Genomic DNA, 26,618 nt, shown 5'->3' on the forward strand with positions numbered 1-26,618 from the left:
CCAGCACCCAGCTTCAGTCAACGACCAGCAAGCTACAGTGCTGGTCACCCTATGCCAAGCAACTAGCAAGACAGGAACACAACCCCACCCATTAGCAGAGAGGCTGCCTAAAAACATAATAAGGCCACAGGCACCCCAAAACACACCACCAGACGTGGACCTGTCCACCAGAAAGACAAGATTGAGCCTCAACCACCAGAACACAGGCACTAGTCCCCCCCACCAAGAAGCCTACACAACCTACTGAAACAACCTTAGCCACTGGGGACAGACACCAAAAACAATGGGAACTACAAATCTGCAGCCTGCAAAAAGGAGACCCCAAACACAGTAAGATAAGCAAAATGAGAAGACAGAAAAACACACAGCAGGTGAAGGAGCAAGATAAAAACCTACCAGACCTAACAAATGAGGAGGTAATAGGCAGTCTACCTGAAAATGAATTCAGAATAATGATAATAAAGATGATCCAAGATTCTATTTCCAAGATCCAAAATCTTGGAAATAGAATAGACAAAATGCAAGAAACAGTTAACAAGGACCTAGAAGAACTAAAGATGAATCAAGCATCGATTAAAAACACAATAAATGAAATGAAAAACACTCTAGATGGGATCAATAGCAGAATAACTGAGGCAAAAGAACGGATAAGTGAGGTGGAAGATAAAATAGTGGAAATAACTGCTGCAGAGCAAAATAAAGAAAAAAGAATGAAAAGAACAGAGGACAGTCTCAGAGACCTCTGGGACAACATTAAATGCACCAACATTCGAATTATAGGGGTTCCAGAAGAAGAAGAAAAAAAGAAAGGGACTGAGAAAATATTTGAAAGATTATAGTTGAAAACTTCCCTAATATGGAAAAGGAAATAGTTAATCAAGTCCAGGAGGCACAGAGAGTCCCATACAGAATAAATCCAAGGAGAAATATGCCAAGACACATATTAATCAAACTGTCAAAAATTAAACACAAAGAAATCATATTAAAGGCAGCAAGGGAAAAACAACAAATAACACACAAGGGAATCCCCATCAGGTTAACAGCTGATCTCTCAGCAGAAACTCTACAAGCCAGAAGGGAGTGGTAGGACATAATTAAAGTGATGAAGGACAAAAACCTGCAACCAAGATTACTCTACCCAGCAAGGATCTCATTCAGATTTGATGGAGAAATTAAAACGTTTACAGACAAGCAAAAGCTGAGAGAGTTCAGCACCACCAAACCAGCTTTACAACAAATGCTAAAGGAACTTCTCTAGGCAAGAAACACAACAGAAGGAAAATACCTACAATAACGAACGCAAAACAATTAAGGAAATTGGAATAGGAACATACATATCAATAATTACCTTAAATGTAAATGGACTAAATGCTCCCACCAAAAGACACAGATTGGCTGAATGGATACAAAAACAAGACCCATATATATGCTGTCTACAAGAGACCCACTTCAGACCTAGAGACACATACAGATTGAAAGTAAGGGGATGGAAAAAGATATTCCATGCAAATGGAAATCAAAAGAAAGCTGGAGTAGCAATTCTTATATCAGACAAAATAGACTTTAAAATAAAGACTATTAGAAGAGACAAAGGACACTACATAATGATTAAGGGATCAATCCAAGAAGAAGATACGACAGCCCAGAGATAAACCCACGCACATATGGTCAACTTATCTTTGATAAAGGAGGCAGGAATGTACAGTGGAGAAAGGACAGCCTCTTCAATAAGTGGTGCTGGGAAAACTGGACAGGGACATGTAAAAGTATGAGATTAGATCATTCCCTAACACCATACACAAAAATAAGCTCAAAATGGATTAAAGACCTAAATGTAAGGCCAGAAACTATCAAACTCTTAGAGGAAAACATAGGCAGAACACTCTATGACATAAATCACAGCAAGATCCTTTTGGACCCACCTCCTAGAGAAATGGAAATTACAAACAAAAATAAACAAATGGGACCTAATGAAACTTCAAAGCTTTTGCACAGCAAAGGAAACAATAAACAAGACCAAAAGACAACCCTCAGAATGGGAGAAAATATTTGCAAATGAAACAACTGACAAAGGATTAATCTCCAAAATTTATAAGCAGCTCATGCAGCTCAATATCAAAAAACAAACAACCCAATCCAAAAATGGGCAGAAGACTTAAATAGACATTTCTCCAAAGAAGATATACAGACTGCCAACAAACACATGAAAGAATGCTCAACATCATTAATCATTAGAGAAATGCAAATCAAAACTACAATGAGATATCATCTCACACCAGTCAGAATGGCCATCATCAAGAAATCTAGAAACAATAAATGCTGGAGAGGGTGTGGAGAAAAGGGAACACTCTTGCACTGCTGGTGGGAATGTGAATTGGTACAGCCACTATGGAGAACAGTATGGAGGTTCCTTAAAAAACTACAAATAGAACTACCATATGACCCAGCAATCCCACTACTAGGCACATACCCTGAGAAAACCATAATTCAAAAAGAGACATGTACCAAAATGTTCATTGCAGCTCTATTCACAATAGCCCAGAGATGGAAACAACCTAAGTGTCCATCATCGAATGAATGGATAAAGAAGATGTGGCATATATATACAATGGAATATTACTCAGCCATAAAAAGAAACGAAACTGAGCTATTCGTAATGAGGTGGATAGACCTAGAGTCTGTCATACAGAGTGAAGTAAGTCAGAAAGAGAAAGACAAATACCGTATGCTAACACATATATATGGAATTTAAGGAAAAAAATGTCATAAAGAACCTAGGGGTAAAACAGGAATAAAGACACAGACCTACTTGAGAATGGACTTGAGGATATGGGGAGGGGGAAGGGTAAGCTGTGACAAAGCGAAAGAGAGGCATGGACATATATATAGTACCAAACGTAAGGTAGCTAGTGGGAAGGAGCCGCATAGCACAGGGAGATCAGCTCGGTGCTTTGTGACCGCCTGGAGGGGTGGGATAGGGAGGGTGGGAGGGAGGGAGACGCAAGAGGGAAGCGTTGTGGGAACAGATGTATATGTATGACTGATTCACTTTGTTATAAAGCAGAAACTAAAAAAAAAAAAAAAAACTACAAATAGAACTACCATATGACACAGCAATCCCACTACTGGGCATATACCCTGAGAAAACCATAATTCAAAAAGAGTCATGTACCACAATGTTCATTGCAGCTCTATTTACAATAGCCAGGAGGTGGAAGCAACCTAAGTGTCCATCATTGGATGAATGGATAAATAATATGTGGCACATATATATAATGGAATATTACTCAGCCACAAAAAGAAACGAAATTGAGTTATTTGTAGTGAGGTGGATGGACCTAGAGTCTGTCATACAGAGTGAAGTAAGTCAGAAAGAGAAAGACAAATACTGTATGCTAACACATATATATGGAATCTAAGAAAAAAAATATCATGAAGAACCTAGGGGTAAGACGGGAATAAGACACAGACCTACTAGAGAGTGAACTTGAGGATATGCGGAGGGGGAAGGGTAAGCTGTGACAAAGTGAGAGAGTGGCATGGACTTATATACACTACCAAATGTAAAAGAGATAGCTAGTGGGAAGCAGCCGCATAGCATTGGGAGATCAGCTCGGTGCTGTGTGGCCACCTAGAGGGGTGGGATAGGGAGGGTGGGAGGGAGGGAGACGCAAGAGGGAAGAGATATGGGAACATATGTATATGTATAACTGATTCACTTTGTTATAAAGCAGAAACTAACACACCATTGTAAAGCAATTATACTCCAATAAAGATGTAAAAAACAATTATTGAGGATTCCAATGAACTTTTATTTACATAGTTTATATTTATCAATATTTACTATATTACAAATTAAAACTAAACTTAAAGAGAATTAATCTATTTTAAATCGCAATAATAATCATGAAAAATACATTGAAAAATAATAAACTCCCCCCAAAAAACCAATTTTCTCTGAGAATAGAGGCATTGTTTTACATTTTTGCAAATCTCTTTGATGTTTAGCCAACCAGAAAACAGCTGGATTCTCATATCTGCTATAGATTTAACCTGTTATGATACCAGATGCCATGTAGCCTCTGGAACACTTCATTCCACATTCATAAGAGAAAGATAGTGAAGAAAGCAAATAATGGCACAGCATTATTTTGAAAATAGTTTTGACTTTATGGAACTCCTGGAAGGATTGGGGGATCCCTAGGGTCTCTGAACTACACTGGAAGAACTCTGCATTAAAGGATACACAGATCAGGGTAGCAGGGAGCACACATTCTATTGAACATAGTTATACTGTAGGAGATAGAAGTTGAGGCACCCAGTCTCTCTGGTCTTGGCGTTTGGCATCTTTCTAACCTGGGGAGCCACATCATTACATCCTTATATGAAAGTAACACTCTCTTGCTAACTGACAAGTCTCCAACACCTGTTGCTCATATTCTTCCCATTGCTATTTATTGCTGCTGCATATCACCCTGTGCCCAAGGATAAGGACTTTCCAGTTTCTGAAGCACAGAGGTTTGGGGGGAGGGGAAATGTGCCAGCCACTGGCAGGAATCTGACTTAGGCCCAGCTTTCAGAGCATGACTAATCTTCACATGACTTGACCACATTTCTTTGGCTGGATCACACAGGGAGAGTCAAGCTTCCTTCTCAGCTCAGAGCAAGATTTGGGCACAGCATATACACAGAGCACAGTCATATTAGATCCAGTGAGAGTTCCTCTTTGCAAGGCACTTCATCTACTGTTCTTTTTTTTTTTAACATTTTATTTTTTAATTGAAATATAGTTGATTTACAATGTTGTGTTAATTTCTACTGTACAGCAAAGTGATTCAGTTATACATATATATATATATATATATATATACACACTCTTTTTAAAAAAAATTAATTAATTTATTTATTTTTGGCTGCGCTGGGTCTTCATTGCTGTGCATGGGCCTTCTCTAGTTGCGGCGAGCAGGGGATGACCGCTCCAATTTCCAGATGAACTTAGGGTGTGTGACAAATTGTGCTCTCTTGAGGACTAGCTATCATTTATCTTGAGAACATGTATGTGATGGGTTGCATCTACCTGGCTATATAAAAGTGTCAGATTTCTTTCTGTCTTTACAATCTCTTAGGACACTGCCTGTGATACACATCACATTTTAGTTTAATGTTCACTCAATTGAAAAAAAAACTGTTTTCTTTTTCTACTATCTTCATGGAGAGGTTTACTGGGCTGGGGGAAGATTTTGTTTCTAATTATAATTCCCCAACGAGTGTATATTATTCTTTGTACTTTTGGTTTTTTTTTTTTTTCAAATCAGGAAGATAAAAGATATATTCATGGACAACTATTCAAAAATGTTGTCTAGGTACTTCCCTGGTGGCGCAGTGGATAAGACTCCGTGCTCCCAGTGCAGGGGGCCTGGGTTCAATACGTGGTCAGGGAACTAGATCCCACATGCATGCCACAACTAAGAGTTTGCATGCCACAACTAAGAAGCCCGCGAGCCGCAACTGACCTGGCGCAACCAAATAAATAAATAAATAAATAAATAAATAAATAAATAAATGTTGTCTACTTTCCTATACTGCTCTTTCCCTAAAGCAAACTTTATTTTGTTTAGCAACTAAGCCATTTTTCCCCATGCTGCTAACTTATGAAAGTTTTTGCATTTAAATGTCTGAAAAACTGTACTGAGACCTTAGTATTAAACACATATTTTAAGATTAAGAGCCTTTAGAAGAAGAGTTTTTTCCCCTCTCAAACATGTTTTCTAGTATCTGTCAACTGAAAAAAAAATGCACACCCTAAAAGTTGAGAATTATGTTTTATTTGGGGCATTACTGAGGACTTAAGACTTAGATAGCTCTGAGAGACCGTTCCAAAGAGGTAAGAGTGGAACCAGGATACATAGGAATTTTTTCAAAAAAAATCCCAGGTAGTCAAACATCAAAAGATAACTGCTAGGACTTAATTAAACTTCAAAGCTTTTGCACGGCAAAGGAAACCATAAACAAGACAAAAAGACAATCCTCAGAATGTGAGAAAATATTTGCAAATGAAACAACAGACAAAGGATTAATCTCCAAAATATATAAACAGTTCATGGAGCTCAATATCAAAAAACAAACAATGCAATTAAAAAATGTGCGGAAGACCTAAATAGACATTTAACCAAAGACATACAGATGGCCAAGAGGCACATGAAAAGATGCTCAACATCACTAATTATTAGAGAAATGCAAATCAAAATTACAATGAGGTATCACCTCACGCTGGTCAGAATGGCCATTATCAAAAAAATCTAGAAACAATAAATGCTGGAAAAGGTGTGGTGAAAAGGGAACCCTCCTGTACTGTTGGTGGGAATGTAAATTGATACAACCACTATGGAAAACAGTATGGAGGTTCCTTAAAAAACTAAAAATAGAAATACCATATGACCCAGCAATCCCACTACTGGGCACATACCCTGAGAAAACCATAATTCAAAAAGAGACATGTACCACAATGTTCATTGCAGCACTATTTACAATAGCCAGGACATGGAACCAACCTAAATGTCCATTGACAGATGAATGGATAAAGAAGATGTGGCACATATATACAAATGGAACATTACTCAGCCATAAAAAGAAACAAAATTGAGTTATTTGTAGTGAGGTGGATGGACCTAGAGTCTGTCATATAGAGTGAAGTAAGTCAGAGAAAAACAAATACCAAATGCTAATGTATATATATAGAATCTAAATAAATAAAGAAAATAAATGGTACTGATGAACCTAGTTGGAGGGCAGGAATAAAGATGTAGACATAGAGGGTGAGCCCCACGCCCCGGCGCCTCGGCAGGGCAGGGACCCCGGCCGAGCGCCGCTGGGACCACCACCCTCTGCCCGCCCGCCTGCGTGTGCGCGCCCGGTGTCCACGCGCCGCCCGCCCGCCAGAAAAACCGTTTTTCTTCTCTGGAGGGTGAAGATTTATAGCATCGATTTCATGGATCTAGTAACATGGCAAAAGATGCTGGTCTAATTGAAGCCAACGGGGAACTCAAGGTCTTCATAGACCAGAACCTTAGTCCTGGAAAAGGTGTGGTGTTCTTAGTGGCTGTTCATCCCTCCACAGTAAACACACTTGGGAAGCAGGTCTTGCCAAAGACGTTCGGACAGTCCAATGTCAACATCACTCAGCAAGTGAACCAGCCTTCAGACTCCTCACCTTGGTCTGCCGGGAAGCGTAGCAGGAAAGGGGAGAAGAACGGCAAGGGGCTGAGGCATTTCTCCATGAAGGTCTGCGAGAAGGTGCAGCGGAAGGGGACCACGTCCTACAACGAGGTGGCGGACGAGCTGGTGGCAGAGTTCAGCGCCGCTGACAACCACATCTTACCGAATGAGTCGGCTTACAACCGGAAGAACATCAGACGGCGAGTCTACGACACCCTGAACGTGCTGATGGCCATGAACGTCATCTCCAAGGAGAAGAAGGAGATCAAGTGGATCGGTCTGCCCACCAACTCCGCCCAGGAGTGTCAGAACCTGGAGGTGGAGAGACAGAGGAGGCTGGAAAGAATAAAGCAGAAACAGTCGCAGCTCCAAGAGCTTATCCTGCAGCAAATCGCCTTTAAGAACCTGGTGCAGAGGAACCGCCAGGCGGAGCAGCAGGCCAGCCGGCCGCCCCCCGCCAACTCTATCATCCACCTGCCTTTCATCATCGGGAACACCAGCAAGAAGACGGTCATCGACTGCGGCATTTCCAACGACAAGTTGGAGTACCTGTTTAATTTTGACAACACGTTTGAAATCCACGATGACATGGAGGTGCTGAAGCGCATGGGGATGGCCTGCGGGCTGGAGTCCGTGAGCTGCTCCGCCGACAACCTGAAGGTGGCAAGAAGTTTGGTGCCGAAGGCGCTGAACCCTACGTGACAGAAATGGCTCAGGGATCACTCGGGGGTGTCTTTGTCACGTTGGCAGTTTCAACTGCCAACGGCACAAGGCTCTCTGCCAGTGACCTGGCCAACGGTGCGAACGGGGCGCTGGCCACGAGCTCCAGCGGGTTGCAGTACAGCGGGTCCCGGGTGGAGACCCCCGTGTCGTACGCTGGGGAGGACGCCGAGGAGGACGAGGACTTCAACGAGAACGAGGGGGAGGACTGAGCCCCACCGGCTCCGGGGACACGCCTGGGGAGGAGAACTTCTGTGAACGTGGGTCTTTCTGTTTCTTTTGTCCTCCTCCCAAGAAGAGCTCGCTGAGCCGCTGGGCTCGGCGTGCGCCACCGATAAGCAACGCGCCGTTCTCTGCGGGGTCCTGACGAGCTGCGCCGTGTTTGAGGCCCACGCACGGCCTCTATTTACTCTTTTGGATTTTGTGTTTTCGTTTGCTGTTTTTTAAGAGTCAGAGTTCATTTCGCCCCTTCACAGTTCTTGCCGAGTTTGCTGGAGACGTTGTGCTACGTCCGCGCTGAGGGAGATAAAGGCCCTGCTGGCCGGCGGGCCCGAGGCAGCCGCCGAGGGGGAGGCGCCACGGAACCGGCAGAGGGCGAGGCTCCGCCTCTCGACGTTTTATTACGACCTTATTTCCCTTAAATTATATTGACTGCGTGACTCCATCGGGTTTCTACTTTGGTTTTGCTCTGTGTTGCAGCCGACGAATTGCGAAGTTCTTTTTTTGTTTCTGTTTGTTTGGTTTGGTAAAAGTTTACTGCCATGCTGGTGCAGCTATGGAAACTGTCTGAAAGCTTGGAATGGTTTATTGCTTATGGTAAAATTTGCCTGATTTCTTACAGGCAGCGTTTGGGAACTTTTATTATATAGTTGTTTACATATTATAAGTCTGTCATTTAAAGACATGTACTGAAACAAATGTTGTATTTGTTTCGTAAGCATCTTCCTGTAATCTATTATAAAGTTGAAATTAAATATAGAGAATGTTTTAACAGATTTTTAACTCAAATTTGTCAATCATTTTTAATAGTTCTTTTTTTTATAAAAAGAAAAAGGAATTTCAGGACAGGCAGTAGTCTCTTTTAAAACTTATCCACCAAGAACCATTAACTGCACAGTTGCTGTTAGCTGCCTGTTCTAAAATAATAGTCTTTTTATTGGAACACAAACAAACTTTTCTGTAATATTTTGTGGAATAAAGAGACTTCAATTGTTTGACGTGTTTAACTTGGCACTGTTAGTTTTTATTAATAAAGTGCGCATGGGCATTTAAAAGAAAAAAAAAAGATGTAGACATAGAGAATGGACTTGAGGACACGGGGTGGGAGGGGGAAGCTGGGGCAAAGTGAGAGTAGCATCGACATATATACACTACCGAGTGTAAAATAGTTGGCTGGTGGGAAGCAGCAGCGTAGCACAGGGAGATCGGCTTGGTGCTTTGCGGTGACCTAGAGGTGTGGGATAGGGAGGGTGGGAGGGAGGCTCAAGAGGGAGGGGATATGGGAACATGTGTATGCATATGGCTGATTCGCTTTGTTGTGCAACAGAAACTAACACAGTATTGTGAAGCAATTATACTCCAATAAAGATCTATTTAAAAAATTAGGAGATTGAGATTACACGCTACTATGTGTAGCAGAGATAGACAACAAGGTCCTACTGTATAGAGCAGGGAACTATATCCAATATCTTGTCATAACCTATAATGGAAAAAAATCTGAAAAAGAATATATATATAAATGAATCACTTTGCTGTACACCTGAAACTAACACAACATTGTAAATCAACTATAATTCAATTTAAAAAAAGATAACTGCTAGTTAAAGAAAAACCAGGTATCTCAAGTTAAATAATTTAGCACTTTTCTGTGTATGGGAAGATGCAAGAGTCTGGGCTTAATGAAATTATTCCTTTGATATGCACCTTATCTAGGGCCAGTATCCTGCTTTTCTCCATCCTGAATCCCCTAAGGGTGCACCGTAAGGGGGCATCTGCAATCGCCACAATATCCTTTGTTTACTGATATAGCAAGTGACATTCTTTGTCCACATATCCATTGCAATTTCTTCTTTGATCCAAGGTTTGTTTTATTTACTTATTTTTTATTGAACTATATAGTTGACTTACAATATGATGTTACTTTTAGGTGTACAACATAGTAACTCAATATTTTTTATAAATTACTCTCCATACAAAATTATTATAAAATATTGTCTATGTTCTCTGTGCTGTACATTATATCCTTGTAACTTATGTACTTTACAGCTACTACTTTGTATCTCTTGATCCCCTTCACCTATTTTTGCCCCTCCCCCACCCCTCTCCCCTCTGATAACCACTAGTTTGTTTTCTGTATCTGTGATTCTGTTTCTGGAAGAGGAGTTTTAAATCTAAAACAGTACAATGGAACTCATAGAGAATTTCTTTTTTTTTAAATTTATTTATTTATTTTTGGCTGTGTTGGGTCTTTGTTGCTGTGTGTGGGCTTTCTCCAATTGTGGTGAGTGGGGGCTATTCTTAGTTGTAGTGCATGGGCTTCTCATTGCAGTGGCTTCTCTTGTTGCAGAGCATGGGCTCTAGGTGCGTAGGCTTCAGTAATTGTGGCATGTGGGCTCAGTAGTTGTGGCTCACGGGCTTTAGAGTGCAGGCTCAGTAGTTGTGGCACACGAGTTTAGTTGCTCCAGAGCATGTGGAATCTTCCCAGACCAGGGCTCGAACCCACGTCCCCTGCACTGGCAGGCAGATTTTTAACCCCTGCACCACCAGGGAAGTCCCAAGGCTTTCTTATTTTCCTGTAAAATGTTTTAAAAATATAACATGATTTTTTTCTAGCTTTATCGAGATATAATTGACATAAAAATTGTATACATTTAAGGTGTACAAAGTCATGTTTTGACGTATCTATATATTATGAAATGATACAACAATCAAACTAATTAACATATCCATCACCTAAGATTGCCACTGTGTGTGTGTGTGTGTTGAAAGTGGTGTGATTTAAATTTTAAAAATCAATGCCTGTCTCTGCTGCCAAATTGTAACTTCTCTAAGATCAGCGTCATTGTCTTATTTATTGCTGTACCTCCTACTCCTAACACAGTGATGGGTACTTAGAAGATGTCCAATAATTTTTTAGTTGAATAAGTGAGAAGTTAAATATGTAAACATAACAAAACCAGAACATCAGCTATGACTTGAAAGATAAAGACTTAGCTAGATGATGCTACAATCCCCACTTGTAGTTCTTTTTGAGTATAGGCGCTTTATGTCTCTGCAGCTTGTGTTTAGGTATGTGTATGTGGGATTCACCCTTTATCTCGGTCCCTTCTGTTTGATTCTTCATTTCTCATTCTTTCTTGATCTCTCTGTCAGTGCCCTTTTTCAATGCTTCTTTTCTTCCACTCTTACGGCTTTCTCTATGGAGTATATTTTTCTTTGACTTACTTGTTGGGTAGAATTATATACTCCTTATTTCTAACTTAAAAACAAGTGAGTTAAATAGTGTATTAAATTAAATTGTGTAATAATTTGTATAACTATTTGTATCAATGGTCATTGATAAAAGGACCTTTGTCCTCCTTGTTTAAAGTTAGTCTAACTCTTTGTTAAGTGAAAAAGTAGTGAAAACTTCTGGTTTCTGGTTCCACATGTAAGGATGTTAGAAGTGCCACTCTGTCCTAACAACAAGTAAAAGGCTGCATGGACTGAAAAATCAACAACTTTTCTTGGATCTGTAAGAGACAAGGACACAGGGCAAACGGCTGCCCCCAAGACTGGAGAGACAGACTGGCAAGTACATGGACTTCAGGCCTTCCAGAGCAGAGATTCAAAGTGAAAGCCACCATGGGAAACAGTTCTGGGGTAGGAAATCTGAATTGTAATTGACAAATTGTTGGAGGCTCAGTATGGGTAAACATGAGTGTTAAAAACTCCAGGGGGGGGGCTTCCCTGGTGGCACAGTGGTTGAGAGTCCACCTGCCGATGCAGGGGACACGGGTTCGTGCCCCCGTCCGGGAGGATCCTGCATGCCGTGGAGCGGCTGGGCCCATGAGCCATGACCGCTGAGCCTGCACGTTTACAATGGGAGAGGCCACAACAGTGAGAGGCCCACGTACAGCAAAAAAAAAAAGAACAAAACAAAAACTCCAGGGGGACTCAGTTATAGAGGGAACACTATATTTTTGTGAATTATACCTTCAGGAGCTCAAACAGGTTCTGACAGTAAATATCAGCGAAAATATCAGTGCTTCTGGCCAGCAGATGACAAAGGAACTATTTTGAAATATACCAGAGCACTCGGTTCTTAACAAGGCCTGCCCTCAGGGGAAACTAGTTAACCAGAACCTAATTTGCTGGGGTATTATCAGAGCCTAATTGAACTGGGAGAAGGAAAATACCCAACTCCCACCCACTCTAGCCATGCTGTCCCACCTAAGTAGGGAGAAAAAGCTGGGAAACACGTTTGAAGTTCACAGTTCAGAGGCATAGGCTCACTAAGATTGAGACCTAATCATAGGACTGTGGAAGGCTTCTCATCCCCCTCACAATTTATTATCACATTACTAAAGTCCTATTTATAGTAGTTCTTTTTACCTGGTGCATCCCGTCTGGCTATCAAGAAAAAAATTTCAAGGCATGCTAAAAGGCAAGAAACACAACTTGAAGAGGTAGAGCAAGCATCAGAACCAAACATGGCAAGGATGTTGGAATTATTAGACCAGGAATTTAAAACGTCTATAATAATATGCTAAGAATTACATCTGACTTCTCAGAAAACGTGCAAGCAAGAAGATAGTGGAATGAAATACTTCGAGAGAAAAAAACCACCAACCTAGAATTCTATACCCTGTGAAATTATCCTTCAAAAGTGAAAAAGAAATGAAGACTTTCTCAGACAAACAAAAATTGAGGGAATCTGTTGCCAGTACACCTGCCATGCAAGAAATATTAAAAGAAGTTCTTTAGAGAGAAGGAAAATTGTATAGGTCAGAAACTCAGATGTACGTTAGAAAAGGAACAACACTGAAGAAAGAATAAATGAAAATAAAATAAAAACTTTTATTTTTCTTAATCTCAATTGATCTAGCAGATAACAGTTGGCTCAAAATAATAGCAGCAATGTATTTGATTATGCTTATATATATATCTTATATATGTATATATATGCTATGTATGCTTTTTATAAGTGAAATGAATGACAGCGATGATACAAGGGATAGGAGGGAGGAATTAGGATTATTTTATTATAATAAAGTAGGCACACTACCCAGGAAGAAGTATACAGTTATCTGAAAGTGGACTTGGATTACTTATAAATGTTTATTGCTAACTCTAGGGCAACCACTAAAAATGGTAAAAAAAAAAAAAATTCTTTTTATACATATATGTGTGTGAGTGTATGTGTGTGTGCAAGAGGAAGGAGAGAAAATGGAATCATAAAAAGCTCAATTAAAGTGACAAAAGGCAGAGAAAGAGTGAAAGACAAAAAGGAACAAAGAACAAGGGCAAAAAATAGAAAACAGTAACAACTATGCTAGGTATTAATCTACTATGTTAATAATCACTTTGAGGGACTTCCCAGGCGGTCCAGTGATTAAGACTCTGTGCTTCCACTGCAGGGGGTTCAATCCCTGGTTGGGGAACTAAGATCCCACATGCTGTGCAGCACAGCCCAAAATTTTTTTAAAAAAATCACTTTGAATGCCAATGGTATAAACGTACCAGTTAAAAGACAGAGATTGTCAGAGTGGATCAAAAAACAAAACCCAGGGACTTCCCTGGTGGCACAGTAGTTAAGAATCCACCTGCCAATGCAGGGGACATGGGTTTGAGCCCTGGTCCGGGAAGATCCCACATGCCGTGGAGCAACTAAGCCCATGTGCCACAACTACTGAGCCTGTGCTCTACAGCCTGCGAGCCACAACTACTGAGCCCATGTGTTACAACTACTGAAGCCTGCGTGGCCTAGAGCCCGTGCTCCGCAACAAGAGAAACCACTGCAATAAGAAGCCCGCGCACCTCAACGAAGAGAGGCCCCTGCTTGCCACAACTAGAGAAAGCCTGCATTCAGCAATGAGGACCCAATGCAGCCAAAAATAAAAATATAAATAAATAAATTTATATTAAAAAAACACATATAGATTAAAAGTAAATAGATGAAGAAAAATGTACCATACTAACACTAATCAAAAGAGAGCAGGAGTAGCTAAATTAATTTCAGACAGAGCAGACTTCAAAACAAGGAAAGGTATCAGGGATAAAGGAGGGCATTACATAATGATAAAGGGATCAATTCTCCAAGAACACATAACAATCTTAAATGTGTATGCATTTAACAACAGAGCAAAAACTGTAAGACAAAAACTGATAAAACTACAAAGAGAAGAAATGAATCCACTATCATATTTGGAGACTTCAACACTCCTCTATCAGATGAGGACAGATCCAGCAAGCAGAAAATCAGTAAGGACAAAACTGAACTCAACAGCACCATTAATCAACTGGATGTAGTTCACATCTAGGACTACTTCATCCAGCAACAGAAGAATATACATTCTTTTCAAGCTTATATGGAATATTCACCAAGATAGACCAAATTCTGGGCCATAAAACACACATTAACACATTTAAATAAATAGAAATACAGTGTCTTCTCTCAAACAACAATGAAATTAAACTAGAAATCAACATCAGAAATATAACTGGAAATACTAAAATATGTGGAGATTAAACAACACACTTCTTAATAACATAAAGTTCAAGGAAGAAATCTCAAGAGAAATTTTTAAATATTTTGAACAAACAAAAATGTAAACACAACTTATAAAGACATGTGGGATGTAACAAAAGCAATGCTTAGAGGAAAATTTATAGTATTGAATGTATGTAAGATAAAAGAAGAAAGATGTAAAACCAATGATCTGTTTCTACCTAGAACAAAAAGCAAATTAAAAGCAAAGTAAGCAAAAGATAAAAAATAAAAATTAGGGCAGAAATCAATAACACTGAAAACAGGAAATCAATAGAGAAAATCAATGAAACCAAAAGCTATTTCTCTGAAAAGATCAAAAAAATCAATAAGCCTCTAGACAAGCTAACTAAGGAAAAAAGACAGTGGACACCAATTACTAATGTCAGAAACAAAAGAGAGAACATCACTACATATCCCATGGACATTAAAGGATATTAAAGGAATATTATGAACAACTCTATGCCCACAAATTTGATAAACTAGATGAAATGGACCAATTCCTTGAAAGACAATCTTCCAAAACTCACACAAGAAGAAACAGGCAATATGAATAGGCCTGAATCTATTTTAAAAATTGAATCAATACTTAATAACATTCCAAAACAGAAAGCACCAGGCCCAGGTGGTTCAATGGTGAATCCTACTAAACATTCAAGGATGAAATTATACCAATTCTCTACAGTCTCTTCAGAGGATAGAAGCAGAGTGAATACTTCCTAACTCATTCTATGAGGCTCACATTACTGTAATGACAAAACCAGACAAAGACAATACTAGGGGGAAAAAAACTACATGAACAATATCTCTCATGAACATAGATGCAAAAATCCTCAACAAAACATTAGCAAGTTGAATCCAATAATGTATGAAAAGAATTTTGCACCATGACAAAGTGGGATGCGAGGCATGCAAGACTGGTTCAACGCTCAAAAATCAATGAATAGGGCTTCCCTGGTGGCACAGTGGTTAAGAATCCGCCTGCCAATGCAGGGGACACAGGTTTGAGCCCTGGTCTGGGATGATCCCACATTCCGTGGAGCAACTAAGCCCGTGCACCACAACTACTGAGCCCACGCCACAACTACTGAAGCCTGCACACCTAGAGCCAGTGCTCCGCAACAAGAGAAGCCACCACAATGAGAAGCCTGCACACCACAACCAAGAGTAGCCCCCGCTCGCCACAACTAGTGAAAGCCCGTGTGCAGCAACAAAGAACAAATGCAGCCAAAAAAAAAATCAATGAATATAATCCATCGCATATACAGGCTAAAGAAGAAAAGTCACATAATCAGGTCAATGGATGCAGAAAACGCATTTGACAAAGTCCAACACCCACTCATGATAAAAACTGTCAATAAACTATGAACACAGGGTAACTTCCTTAACTTGATAAAAAAAATCTGCAGAAAACCTACAGCTAACATCATACTTCTCATGGGAAACTAGAAGCTTGCCCACCAAGATCGGGAACAAGGCAAAGATGTCCTCTCTCACCATTCCTTGTCAACATTGTACTGGAAGTCCTCACTAATGCATTAAGACAAGTAAAAGAAATAAAAGATATAGTTTGGGAAAGAAGAAATAAAAACAGTCTTTGTTTGCACATGACATGCACATGACATCTATATAGAGAATCTGAAAGAATCAACCAAAAATCTCCTGAAACTAATAAACAATTATAGCAAAGTTGCAGGACAAAAGTTAATACAGGCACACCTTATTTATTTATTTTTTTTGGCTGTGTTGGGTCTTTGTTGCTGTGCGCGGGCTTTCTCTAGTTGCAGTGAGCGGGGAGCTACTCTTCGTTGCAGTGCGTGGGCTTCTCATTGTGGTGGCTTCTCTTGTTGTGGAGCACGGCTGTAGAGCGCATGGGCTTCAGTAGATGCGGCACGTGGGCTCAGTAGTTGTGGCTCATGGGCTTAGATGCTCTGCAGCATGTGGGATCTTCCCAGACCAGGGCTTGAACCTGCGTCCCCTGCATTGGCAGGTGGATTCTTAACCACTGCGCCACCAGGGAAGCCCACACCTCATTTTATTGTACTTTGTTTTATTGTGCTTTGCAGATATTGTGGGGGTTTTTGTTTTGTTTTGTTTTTTTGCAACTTGAAGGTTATGGCAACCATGTGTTAAGCAAAGTCTATTGATACCATTTTTAGAAAAATTTTTATTTTATTTATTTATTTTTGGCTGCATTGAGTCTTCGCTGCTGCACACGGGCTTCTCATTGCAATGGCCTCTCCCACCGTGGAGCAAAGGCCCCAGGTGCACAGGCTTTGGCAATTGTGGCCCACAGGCTCCAGAGCACAGGCCCAGCAGCTGGGACACACGGGCCTAGCTGCTCTGCGGCATGTGGGATCCCCCCAGACCAGGGCCTGAACCCGTGTCCCTCGTGTTGGCAGGCGGACTCCCAACCACTGCACCACCAGGGAAGTCTGATACCAGTTTTTAAACAGTATTTGCTTACTTCATGTCTCTGTGTCACATTTTGGTAATTCTCACAATATTTCAAACCCCACTACCAGCAAAACTATTATGACTTGCTGAAGGCTGAGATAATGGTTAGAATTTTTTAGCAATAAAGTATTTTAAAATTAAAGTATGTATTTTTAAAAATATAATGTTATTGCATACTTAATAGACAATAGTATAGTGTAAACATAACTTTTATGCACTGGGAAACAAAAAAATTCATGACTCGCCTTATTGTGATATTTGTTTTATTGCAATTTATCAGAGGTATGCCTGTATACAAAAGTTAATCACGTTCCTACATACCAGAAATGAAAAATGGAATTTGAAATTAAAAACACAATACCATTAACTTTAGCACCCCTAATATTAAATACTTAGGTATAAATTAACAAAATATGTACAAGATTTATGTGAGGAAACTATAAAACTCTGATGACAAAATTAAAGAACTAAATAAATGAAGAAATATTCCATGTTCAAGAATAGGAAGACTCATTATTGTCAAGATGTCAGTTCTTTCCAACTTAATCTATAGATTCAAAGTGATCCAATCAAAATCATAGCAAGCTATTTTGTGAATATCAACAAACTAATTCTAAAAATTATATGGACAGGCAAAGACCCGGAAGAGCTAATGCAATATTGAAAAAGAACAAGGTTGGAAGACTGACACTACCTGACTTCAAGATTTACTATAAAGTCACAATAATCAAAATAGTGTGATATTAATGCAAGAACAGACAAATAGATCAATGGAACAGAATAGAGACCAGAAGTAGATCCACATAAATATAGTCATCTTTGAGAAAAGAGCAAAGGCAATATAATGGAGCAGGGATAGTTTCTTCAACAAACGATGCTGGAACAACTGGACATCCACCTGCAAAAAAAATGAATCTACGTATAGACCTTATATCCTTCATCAAAATTAACTCAAAATGAATCATAGACCTAAATGTAAAACACAAAACTATAAAACTCCTAAAAGAAAACATAGGAGAAAACCTAGATTACTTTAGGTGTGGTGATACCTTTTTGGATACAACACCAAAGCCATGATCCATTAAAGAAATAATTGATAAGCAGGACTGCGTTCAAACTAAAAACTTCTGCTTTATAAAAGATGACATGAAAAGAACGAGAAGACAAGCCACAGACTGGGAGAGAAGGTTTGCAAAGGACACATCTGATAAAGTGATGTTATCCAAAATATATAAGGAACTCTTAAAACTCCACAATAAGAAAACAAACAACCTGATTAATCAAAATGGGTCAAAGACCTCAAAAGACACTTCACCAAAGACGATATAAATAGGCAAATAAGCATATGAAGAGATCCTCCACATCGTACGTCATCAGGGAAATGCAAATTAAAACAACAACGAGATTCCACTATACACCTATTAGAGGGACCAAATCCAAAATACTGACAACACTGAATGCTGGAAAGGCTTTGGAGCAACAGGAACTCTCATGTATTACTGGTAGGAATGCAACAAGGTACAGCCACTTTGGAAGACAGCTTGGACGTTTCTTACAAAACTAAACATACTCTTACTATATGATCCAACAATCATGTTCCTTGGTATTTAGCCAAAGGAGTTGAAAACTTATGTCCACATGAAAACCTGCACACAGATGTTTATGGCAGCTTTATTCATGTGAAAATTTAGAAGCAACAAAGATGTCCTTCAGTAGGTGAATGGATAAATAATGGTACATGCAGGGACTTCCCTGGTGGCACAGTGGTTAAGAATCCACCTGCCAATGCAGGGGACATGGGTTTGATCCCTGGTGTGGGAAGATCCCACATGCTACGGAGCAAGTAAGCCCGTGCGCCACAGCTACTGAGCCTGTGCTCTGAAGCCCGCAAGCCACAGCTACTGAGCTCGCATGCTGCAACTACTGAAGGCTGTGTGCCTAGAGCCCATGCTCTGCAACAAGAGAAGCCACCACAATGAGAAGTCCGTGCACCGTAACGAGGAGTAGTCCCCGTTTGCTGCAACTAGAGAAAGCCCGCACACATCAATGAAGGCCCAACGCAGCAGCCCCCCACCAAAAAAAATGGTACATCCAGACAATGGGATATTATTCAATGCTTTAAAGAAAAAAAAAAAGAGCAACTAAGCCATAAAAAGGCATGCGGGAACCTTAAAAGTACATCATTAAGTGAAAGAAGCCAACCTGAAAAGGCTACATCCCTACTGTATGATTCCAACTACGACATTCTGGAAAAGGCAGTGAAAATTCTATGTATGATACTGTAATGATGGATACGTGTCATTATACGTTTGTCCAAATCCATAGAATGTACAACACCAAGAGTGAACCCTAAGGTAAACTGTGGACTTTGGGTTATTATGATATATCACTGCAGGTTCATCAGTTGTAACAAATGTACCACTCTGGTGGGGACGTTGGCAATGAGAGAGCCTATGCATGTGTGGGCAGAGGGTATATGGGAACTCTCTGTACCTTCCTATCAATTTTGCTGTGAGCTTAAATCTACTAAAAAATAAAGTCTTGGAGGGACATCAGCATCATAGTGGCATGACACCCTCCTTTTTCTCTCCCCTTCAATCTACAATCAGTAAAACATTCATAACTCATCAAAGGTTCCTCTGACCAACACACCAGGACACTGGAGAGTTCCACACATCTGCACATCAAAAGGTGGGTGGACTGGAACACATAGTGAAGGCAGAACCAGGGGAAGAGTGGAGGCAGTGCCTGCGATCCTAGCCCCCCAACCACAGTGACTGACCCTGCAGACTCAGAGAGCCTGGTAGCAGCAGGGAAGGAGGAGCACAAGACACCAGCCCCCTGGCCATGACAGCACCTGTCGCCACAGGAAACTGAGCAGCAGCAGCAGGGCCTGGGTCCCTGTCCCTCCAGATGCAAAGGTGCCTGCAACTCTGGCCCCCTTGCCTGCAACAGCAGTGCCTGTGAACCTGGCAACCCCCATGTGGCAGAGATGCCTATGATCCAGCTCCCCCCACTTCTCCTTCCCTGCATTGGCAGAGCCTGTGACCCAGGTGACCCTACACGTGGCAGAGGCACCCAGTATCCCAGTGCCGCATGTGGTGACGCTAGCAACAGCAGAAAAACTGACAGCAGTAAGGTACCAGTGATGCTTGGGGCACAAGTAGTGAAGACAAGGTGCCTGTGATACCTCTAGCAGAGGTAGTGGAGGGCGGAAAATGCTGATTCTCAAATATAGCCAGAAGCAGCTCAGGTTAAGAAAAACCAAAAACTTAGCACTGCTTACTGAAAAACAAAAGAAAGCCCTCTAATTATTAACCTATGTATTGTTAGTATTATGTAAAAAAGCTTTACCTAAAGAAGAAAGGTATTCACTACTTCAAACGTGCCAGCAGAGAAACAAGTCATCAAGCACCATGAAAAAGCACAGTAACACAGTATCACACAAAAAAGAGACAATTTGCCAGAAACAAACTTAAATTCATAGAATATTGGGATCTAACTGATAGAGAATTCAATATAGCTATCATGAAGAAACTTGATGAGCTACAGAAAATTCAAAAAGGCAGTTCAATGAGCTGAGGAATAAAATTAATGAACAGAAAGAATACTTTATAAAAAAAGGTTGAAACTCTACAAAGAGCTGAACAGAAATGCTAGAGCTGGGATGAAGAATGCATTAGAAAGCACTGGAAATATAGCAGACCATATGGCAGAGAGAATTAGTGAGCTTGAAGACAGAAATTGAGAAATGATACAGGTAGAAGAGGAGAGAGAACTAAGGTCTAAAAAATAATGAAGGGGACTTCCCTGGTGGCGCAGTGGTTAAGAATCAGCCTGCCAATTCAGGGTACACGGGTTTGAGCCCTGGTCCGGGAAGATTACACATGCGATGGAACAACTAAGCCCATACGCCACAACTATGGAATCTGCACACTAGAGCCCACAAGCCACAACTACTTACCCCTCGTGCCACAACTACTGAAGCCTGTGTGCCTGGAGCTGGTGCTCCGCAACAAGAGAAACCACTGCAACAAGAAGCCCACACAACACAACAAAGAGTAGCCCCCGCTCACTGCAACTACAGAAAGCCTGCGTGCAGCAATGAAGACTCAATGCAGCCAAAAATAAATAAATAAAATAAATAAATTTATTTTAAAAATAATGAAGAAACCTTATGAGAAATATCCAACTCTATTAGGAAAGGCAACATAAGGATAATGGGTATTCCAGAAGGAGAAGAGAGGGAGAAGGTTGCAGAGTTTATTTAAAGAAATAATTGCTGAGAACTTCCCAAACCTGGGGAAGGAACCAGATATACAAGTCCACTAAGCTAAGAGAAAACCTAATTGCCCCAATGCAAAAAGACCTCCTCAAAGAAACATTCTAGTAAAAGTATCAAAAGTCAATGATAAAGAAAGAATTTTAAAGGAAACCAAGGAAAAAAAGATGGTAACTTACAAAAAAAAAAACCCGAAAAGCAAACAAACAAAACATTAGGCTGTCAGCAGATTTCTCAGCAGAAACTCTACATGCCAGGAGTAGAATAACACACTCAAAGCACTGAAAGATAGGGACTTCTCTGGTGGTCCAGTGGTTGGGACTCTGTGCTCCCAATGCAGGGGGCCCAGATTCGATCCCTGGTTAGGGAACTAGATCATGCTAGCCTCAACTAAGAGCCTGCATGCCACAACTAAAGATCTCATGTGCCACAACCAAGACCTGGTAAAGCTAAATAAATAAATAAACATTAAAAAAAATTGAAAGGTAAAAACTGTCAGCAAAGAATACTCTATCCAGGGCTTCCCTGGTGGTGCAGTGGTTAAGAATCCACCTGCTAATGCAAGGGACATGGGTTCTTTCCTGGTCCGGGAAGACCCCACATGCTGTGGAGCAACTAAGCCCGTGCGCCACAACTACTAAGCCTGTGTGCCTAGAGTCCATGCTCCGCAACAAGAGAAGCCACCGCGATGAGAAGCCCATGCACCGCATGAAGAGTAGTCCCTGCTCGCTTCAACTAGAGAAAGCCCACATGCAGCAACAAAGACCCAATACAGCTAAAATAAATAAATAAAATAAATTTATTTAAAAAAAAAGAATACTCTATCCAGCAAAGTTATCCTTCAGATAAGGAGAAATAAAGCCTTTCTCAGACAAAAAAAAAGCTGATGGAGTTCATCAACACTAGTTGTGCCTTACAAGAAATGTTGAAAAGAGCTCTTCCACCTGAAAGAAAAAGGCAAAAGTACACAAAACTTTGAGTAAGGTGATAAAGAGAGAGTCAGAATCAGAAAATTGTAACTCCATATCAGTGTAGGTTGTTAAATAATTATAGCATAAAGTTTAAAGGGGAAAAAAAGCAGTAAAAATAACTATAGCTACTTCAATTTGTTAACAAACTCACAACATAAAATGGAATAATTTGAGACAACAATAACATAAAAGGGGAAGAGAAAAAGGACAGAACTCATATAGGCAAATGAAGGTAACATGCTATCAACAGAAAAAGGACTATTTTATCTATGAGACATTTGATACAAACCTCATGGTAACTACAAAATTTAAGTCTAGGGCAGAGACAAAAAACATATAAAAAGAGGAAACTGAGAAAAACATCATAGAAAACCATGAAAGTAAAACAGCAGACAGAAATACACACAAAAAAAGAAACAACAGAGATACAGAGCAACCGGAAAATAAAAGATAAAATGGCAGTACTAAGTTCTCATTTATCAATAATCACCCTAAATGTAAATTGATTGAATTCATGAATCAAAAGACACAAAGTGGCTGATGAATTAAAAAACAAGACCCAATTATATGCTGCCTCCAGAAGACTCATCTCAGCTCTAAAGACAAAAATAGGCTCAAAAGTGAAGGGACAAAAGATGATACTCCAAGCAAATAGCAGCCAAATAAAGCAGATGTAGCCATACTCATATCAGACAAAATAGACTTCAAGCCAAAAAAGGCAACAAGAGACAAAGATGGATGTTATATAATGATAAAAGGGACAACTCCTCAAGAAGACATAATGATTATTCATATATATGCATGTAACATAGGAGCACAAAAAGATATAAAGCAATTATTAACAGATCTAAAGGAAGAAACTGACAGCAACACAATAATAGAGGAGGACTTTGATACTCTACTTACATCAATGGATAGATCATTCAGACAGAAAGTCAACAAGGAAACAGTGGCCTTAGATAAAACATTAGATTAGATGGACTTAATAGAATTATAGAGAACATTCCAACCAAAGGCATCAGAATACAAGTTCATCTCAAGTGCATATGGAAAATTCTCAAGGATAGACCATAAGTTGGAAAACAAAACAAGTCTCAATAAATTTAAGAAGATTGAAATCATATCAAGCATCTTTTCCTACCACAGTGGTTTGAAACTAGAAATCAACTACAAGAAGAAAGCTGGAAAAATAACAAATATGTGGAGACGAAACAACATGCTACTGAAAAACTATTGAGTTAACATAGAACCCAAAGGAGAAATAAAAAATGTCTGAAGACAAATGAAAATGAAAACATGACATACCAAAATCTAAGGAATGCAGCAGAAGTGGTACTACAAGGAGAGGTTATAGCAATACAGGCCTACCTCAAGAAATAAGAAAAAATTCAAATAAACACTCTAACCTTACACCTAAAGGAACTAGAAAAAGAAGAGCAAACAAAGCCCAAAGTTAGGAGAGGGAAGGAAATACAAAGATCAGAGCAGAAATAAATAAAATAGAAACTAAAAAGACAATAAAAAAAAGATCAATGAAACTAAGAGCTGGTTCTTTGAGAAGATAAATAAGATTGACAAACTTTTAGTTAGACTCACTAACAAAAAAAAAGAGAAAGTTCTAATAAATAAAGTTAGAGGGAGCCGGAGGAAGATGGCGGAAGAGTAAGACGCGGAGATCACCTTCCTCCCCACAGATACATCAGAAATTCATCTACACGTGGAACAACTCCAACAGAACACCTACTGAACGCTGACAGAAGACCTCAGACCCCCCAAAAGGCAAGAAACTCCCCACATACCTGGGTAGGTCAAAAGAAAAAAAGAATAAACAGAGACAATAGGATATGGACGGGACCTGCACCAGTGGGAGGGAGCCGTGAAGGAGGGAAGGTTTCTACACACTACAAGCCCCTTCGAGGGCGGAGACTGCAGGTGGCGGAGGGGGAAAGCTTCGGAGTAGCGGAGGAGAGCACAGCAACAGGGGTGTGGAGGGCAAAGCAGAGAGATTTTGGCACAGAGGATCGGTGCCCTCAGGCACACACCAGCCCGAGAGACTTGTCTGCTCGGCCGCCAGGGCGGGCGGGGCTGGGAGCTGAGGCTCGGGTATCGGCTTTCAGTCGGAGCGCAGGGAGAGGTCTGGGGCTGGCGGCAGGAAGAGAGCCTGAAGGGGTTAGTGCTAGCCCGGAGGGAGTCCGGGGAAAGGGTCTGGAGCTACCGGAGAGGCAAGAGACTTTTTTCCCTTTTGTTGCCTGGTGCGCGAGGAGAGGGCATTCCCCTCCCTCCCCTCTGCCTGAGTGAGCCAGAGCCCCCGAATCAGCGGCTCCTTTAAACCCGTCCTGTCTGAGCGAAGAACGGACGCCCTCCGGTGACCTACGCGCAGAGGCGGGGCCAGGTCCAAGGCTGAGACCCGGGAGCTGTGAGAGCAGAGACAGGGAAATCTCTCTGTGCAGCCTCCAAGGCAGCGGATTAAAGCTCCACGGTCCATTTGATGTGCCCTGCGTCTGTGGAGTGCATGAATGGACAGCGAATCATCCCAAATTGAGGAAGTGGACCTTGAGGACAAGATTTAAGACTTTCCCCCCCTTTTTTTTCCCTCTTTTTACAACGAATTATCTCAAATTAAGGAGGTGGACTTAGCAAGATTTCAGACTTTTCGCCCTTTTCCTCTTTTTACAACGAATTATCCCAAATCGAGGAGGTGGACTTGGAGAGCAAGATTTTTGATTTTTCCCCCTGCTCTCTTTTTGTGAATGTGTATGTGTAATCTTCTGTGTAAGATTCTCTCTGTATAGCTTTGCTTCCACCATATGTCCCAGGGTTCTTTCGGTCCGTGTTTTTTTTCAATAATTACTTTTTAATTTTAATAACGCTACTATATTTCATACTTTATTCTATTTTACTTTACCTGCTCTTTCTTTTTTTCCTCCCTTCCCTTCCTCCCTCCCTCCCTCCGCTCCTCCTTTCCTTCTTTCTTTTCCTTTCCTCCATCCCTCCCTCCCTCCCACCCTTCTTCTTTCCACTTTCTTTTTCTTTCCTTCCTCCCTCCCTCCCTCCCTCCTGTCTTTCTTTCTTTCTTTCCTTCCTCCCTCCCTCCCTCTCTTCTTCCATTCACTCTTCCTTTTGCTTTCATTCCTCCCTCCCTCCCTCCTTTCTTTCCTTTCTTTCCATCCTTCCTCCCTCCCTCCTTTCTTTCTTTCTTCCTTCCTTCCTTCCTTACTTCCCTTCTTCCTTTCTTTCAATCTCTCTTTCTTTCTTCTACTAATTATTTCTTTCTACTTTTTCTCACTGTTATTCTGAGCCGGGTGGATGAAAGGCTCTTGGTGCTGCAGCCAGGAGTTAGTGCTGTGCCTCTGAAGTGGGAGAGCCAACTTCAGGACACGGGTCCACAAGAGACCTCCCAGCTCCACATAATATCAAGCAGCGAAAATCTCCCAGGGATCTCCATCTCAACACCAGCACCCAGCTTCAGTCAACGACCAGCAAGCTACAGTGCTGGTCACCCTATGCCAAGCAACTAGCAAGGCAGGAACACAACCCCACCCATTAGCAGAGAGGATACCTAAAAACATAATAAGGCCACAGGTACCCCAAAACACACCACCAGACGTGGACCTGTCCACCAGAAAGACAAGATCGAGCTTCAACCACCAGAACACAGGCATTAGTCCCCCCCACCAGGAAGCCTACACAACCTACTGAAACAACCTTAGCCACGGGGGACAGACACCAAAAACAACGGGAACTACGAATCTGCAGCCTGCAAAAAGGAGACCCCAAACACAGTAACATAAGCAAAATGAGAAAGCAGAAAAACACACAGCAGGTGAAGGAGCAAGATAAAAACCTACCAGACCTAACAAATGAAGAGGTAATAGGCAGTCTACCTGAAAAAGAATTCAGAATAATGATAGTAAAGCTGATCCAAGATTCAATTTCCCAGATCCAAAATCTTGGAAATAGAATAGACAATATGCAAGAAACAGTTAACAAGGACCTAGAAGAACTAAAGATGAATCAAGCATCGATTAAAAACACAATAAATGAAATGAAAAATACTCTAGATGGGATCAATAGCAGAATAACTGAGGCAGAAGAACGGATAAGTGAGGTGGAAGATAAAATAGTGGAAATAACTGATGCAGAGAAAAATAAAGAAAAAAGAATGAAAAGAACAGAGGACAGTCTCAGAGACCTCTGGGACAACATTAAACGCACCAACATTCGA

The 26,618-nt window shown here is 40.7% G+C and overlaps 1 protein-coding gene across 1 annotated transcript; it reads left to right on the forward strand.

The window, feature by feature from the left end:
• Positions 1-7,002: 7,002 nt before the first annotated feature.
• Positions 7,003-8,147, forward strand: LOC307060025 (transcription factor Dp-1-like; the record flags this gene model as incomplete). The annotated part of the gene is given in 2 exon segments (XM_079714344.1): positions 7,003-7,900; positions 7,903-8,147. Coding segments are annotated over 2 exon segments (1,143 nt in total).
• Between the last annotated feature and the right edge of the window lie 18,471 nt (positions 8,148-26,618).

Source organism: Hyperoodon ampullatus, assembly GCF_949752795.1.
Source record: "Hyperoodon ampullatus genome assembly, chromosome: 11".
Taxonomy (NCBI): domain Eukaryota; kingdom Metazoa; phylum Chordata; class Mammalia; order Artiodactyla; family Ziphiidae; genus Hyperoodon; species Hyperoodon ampullatus.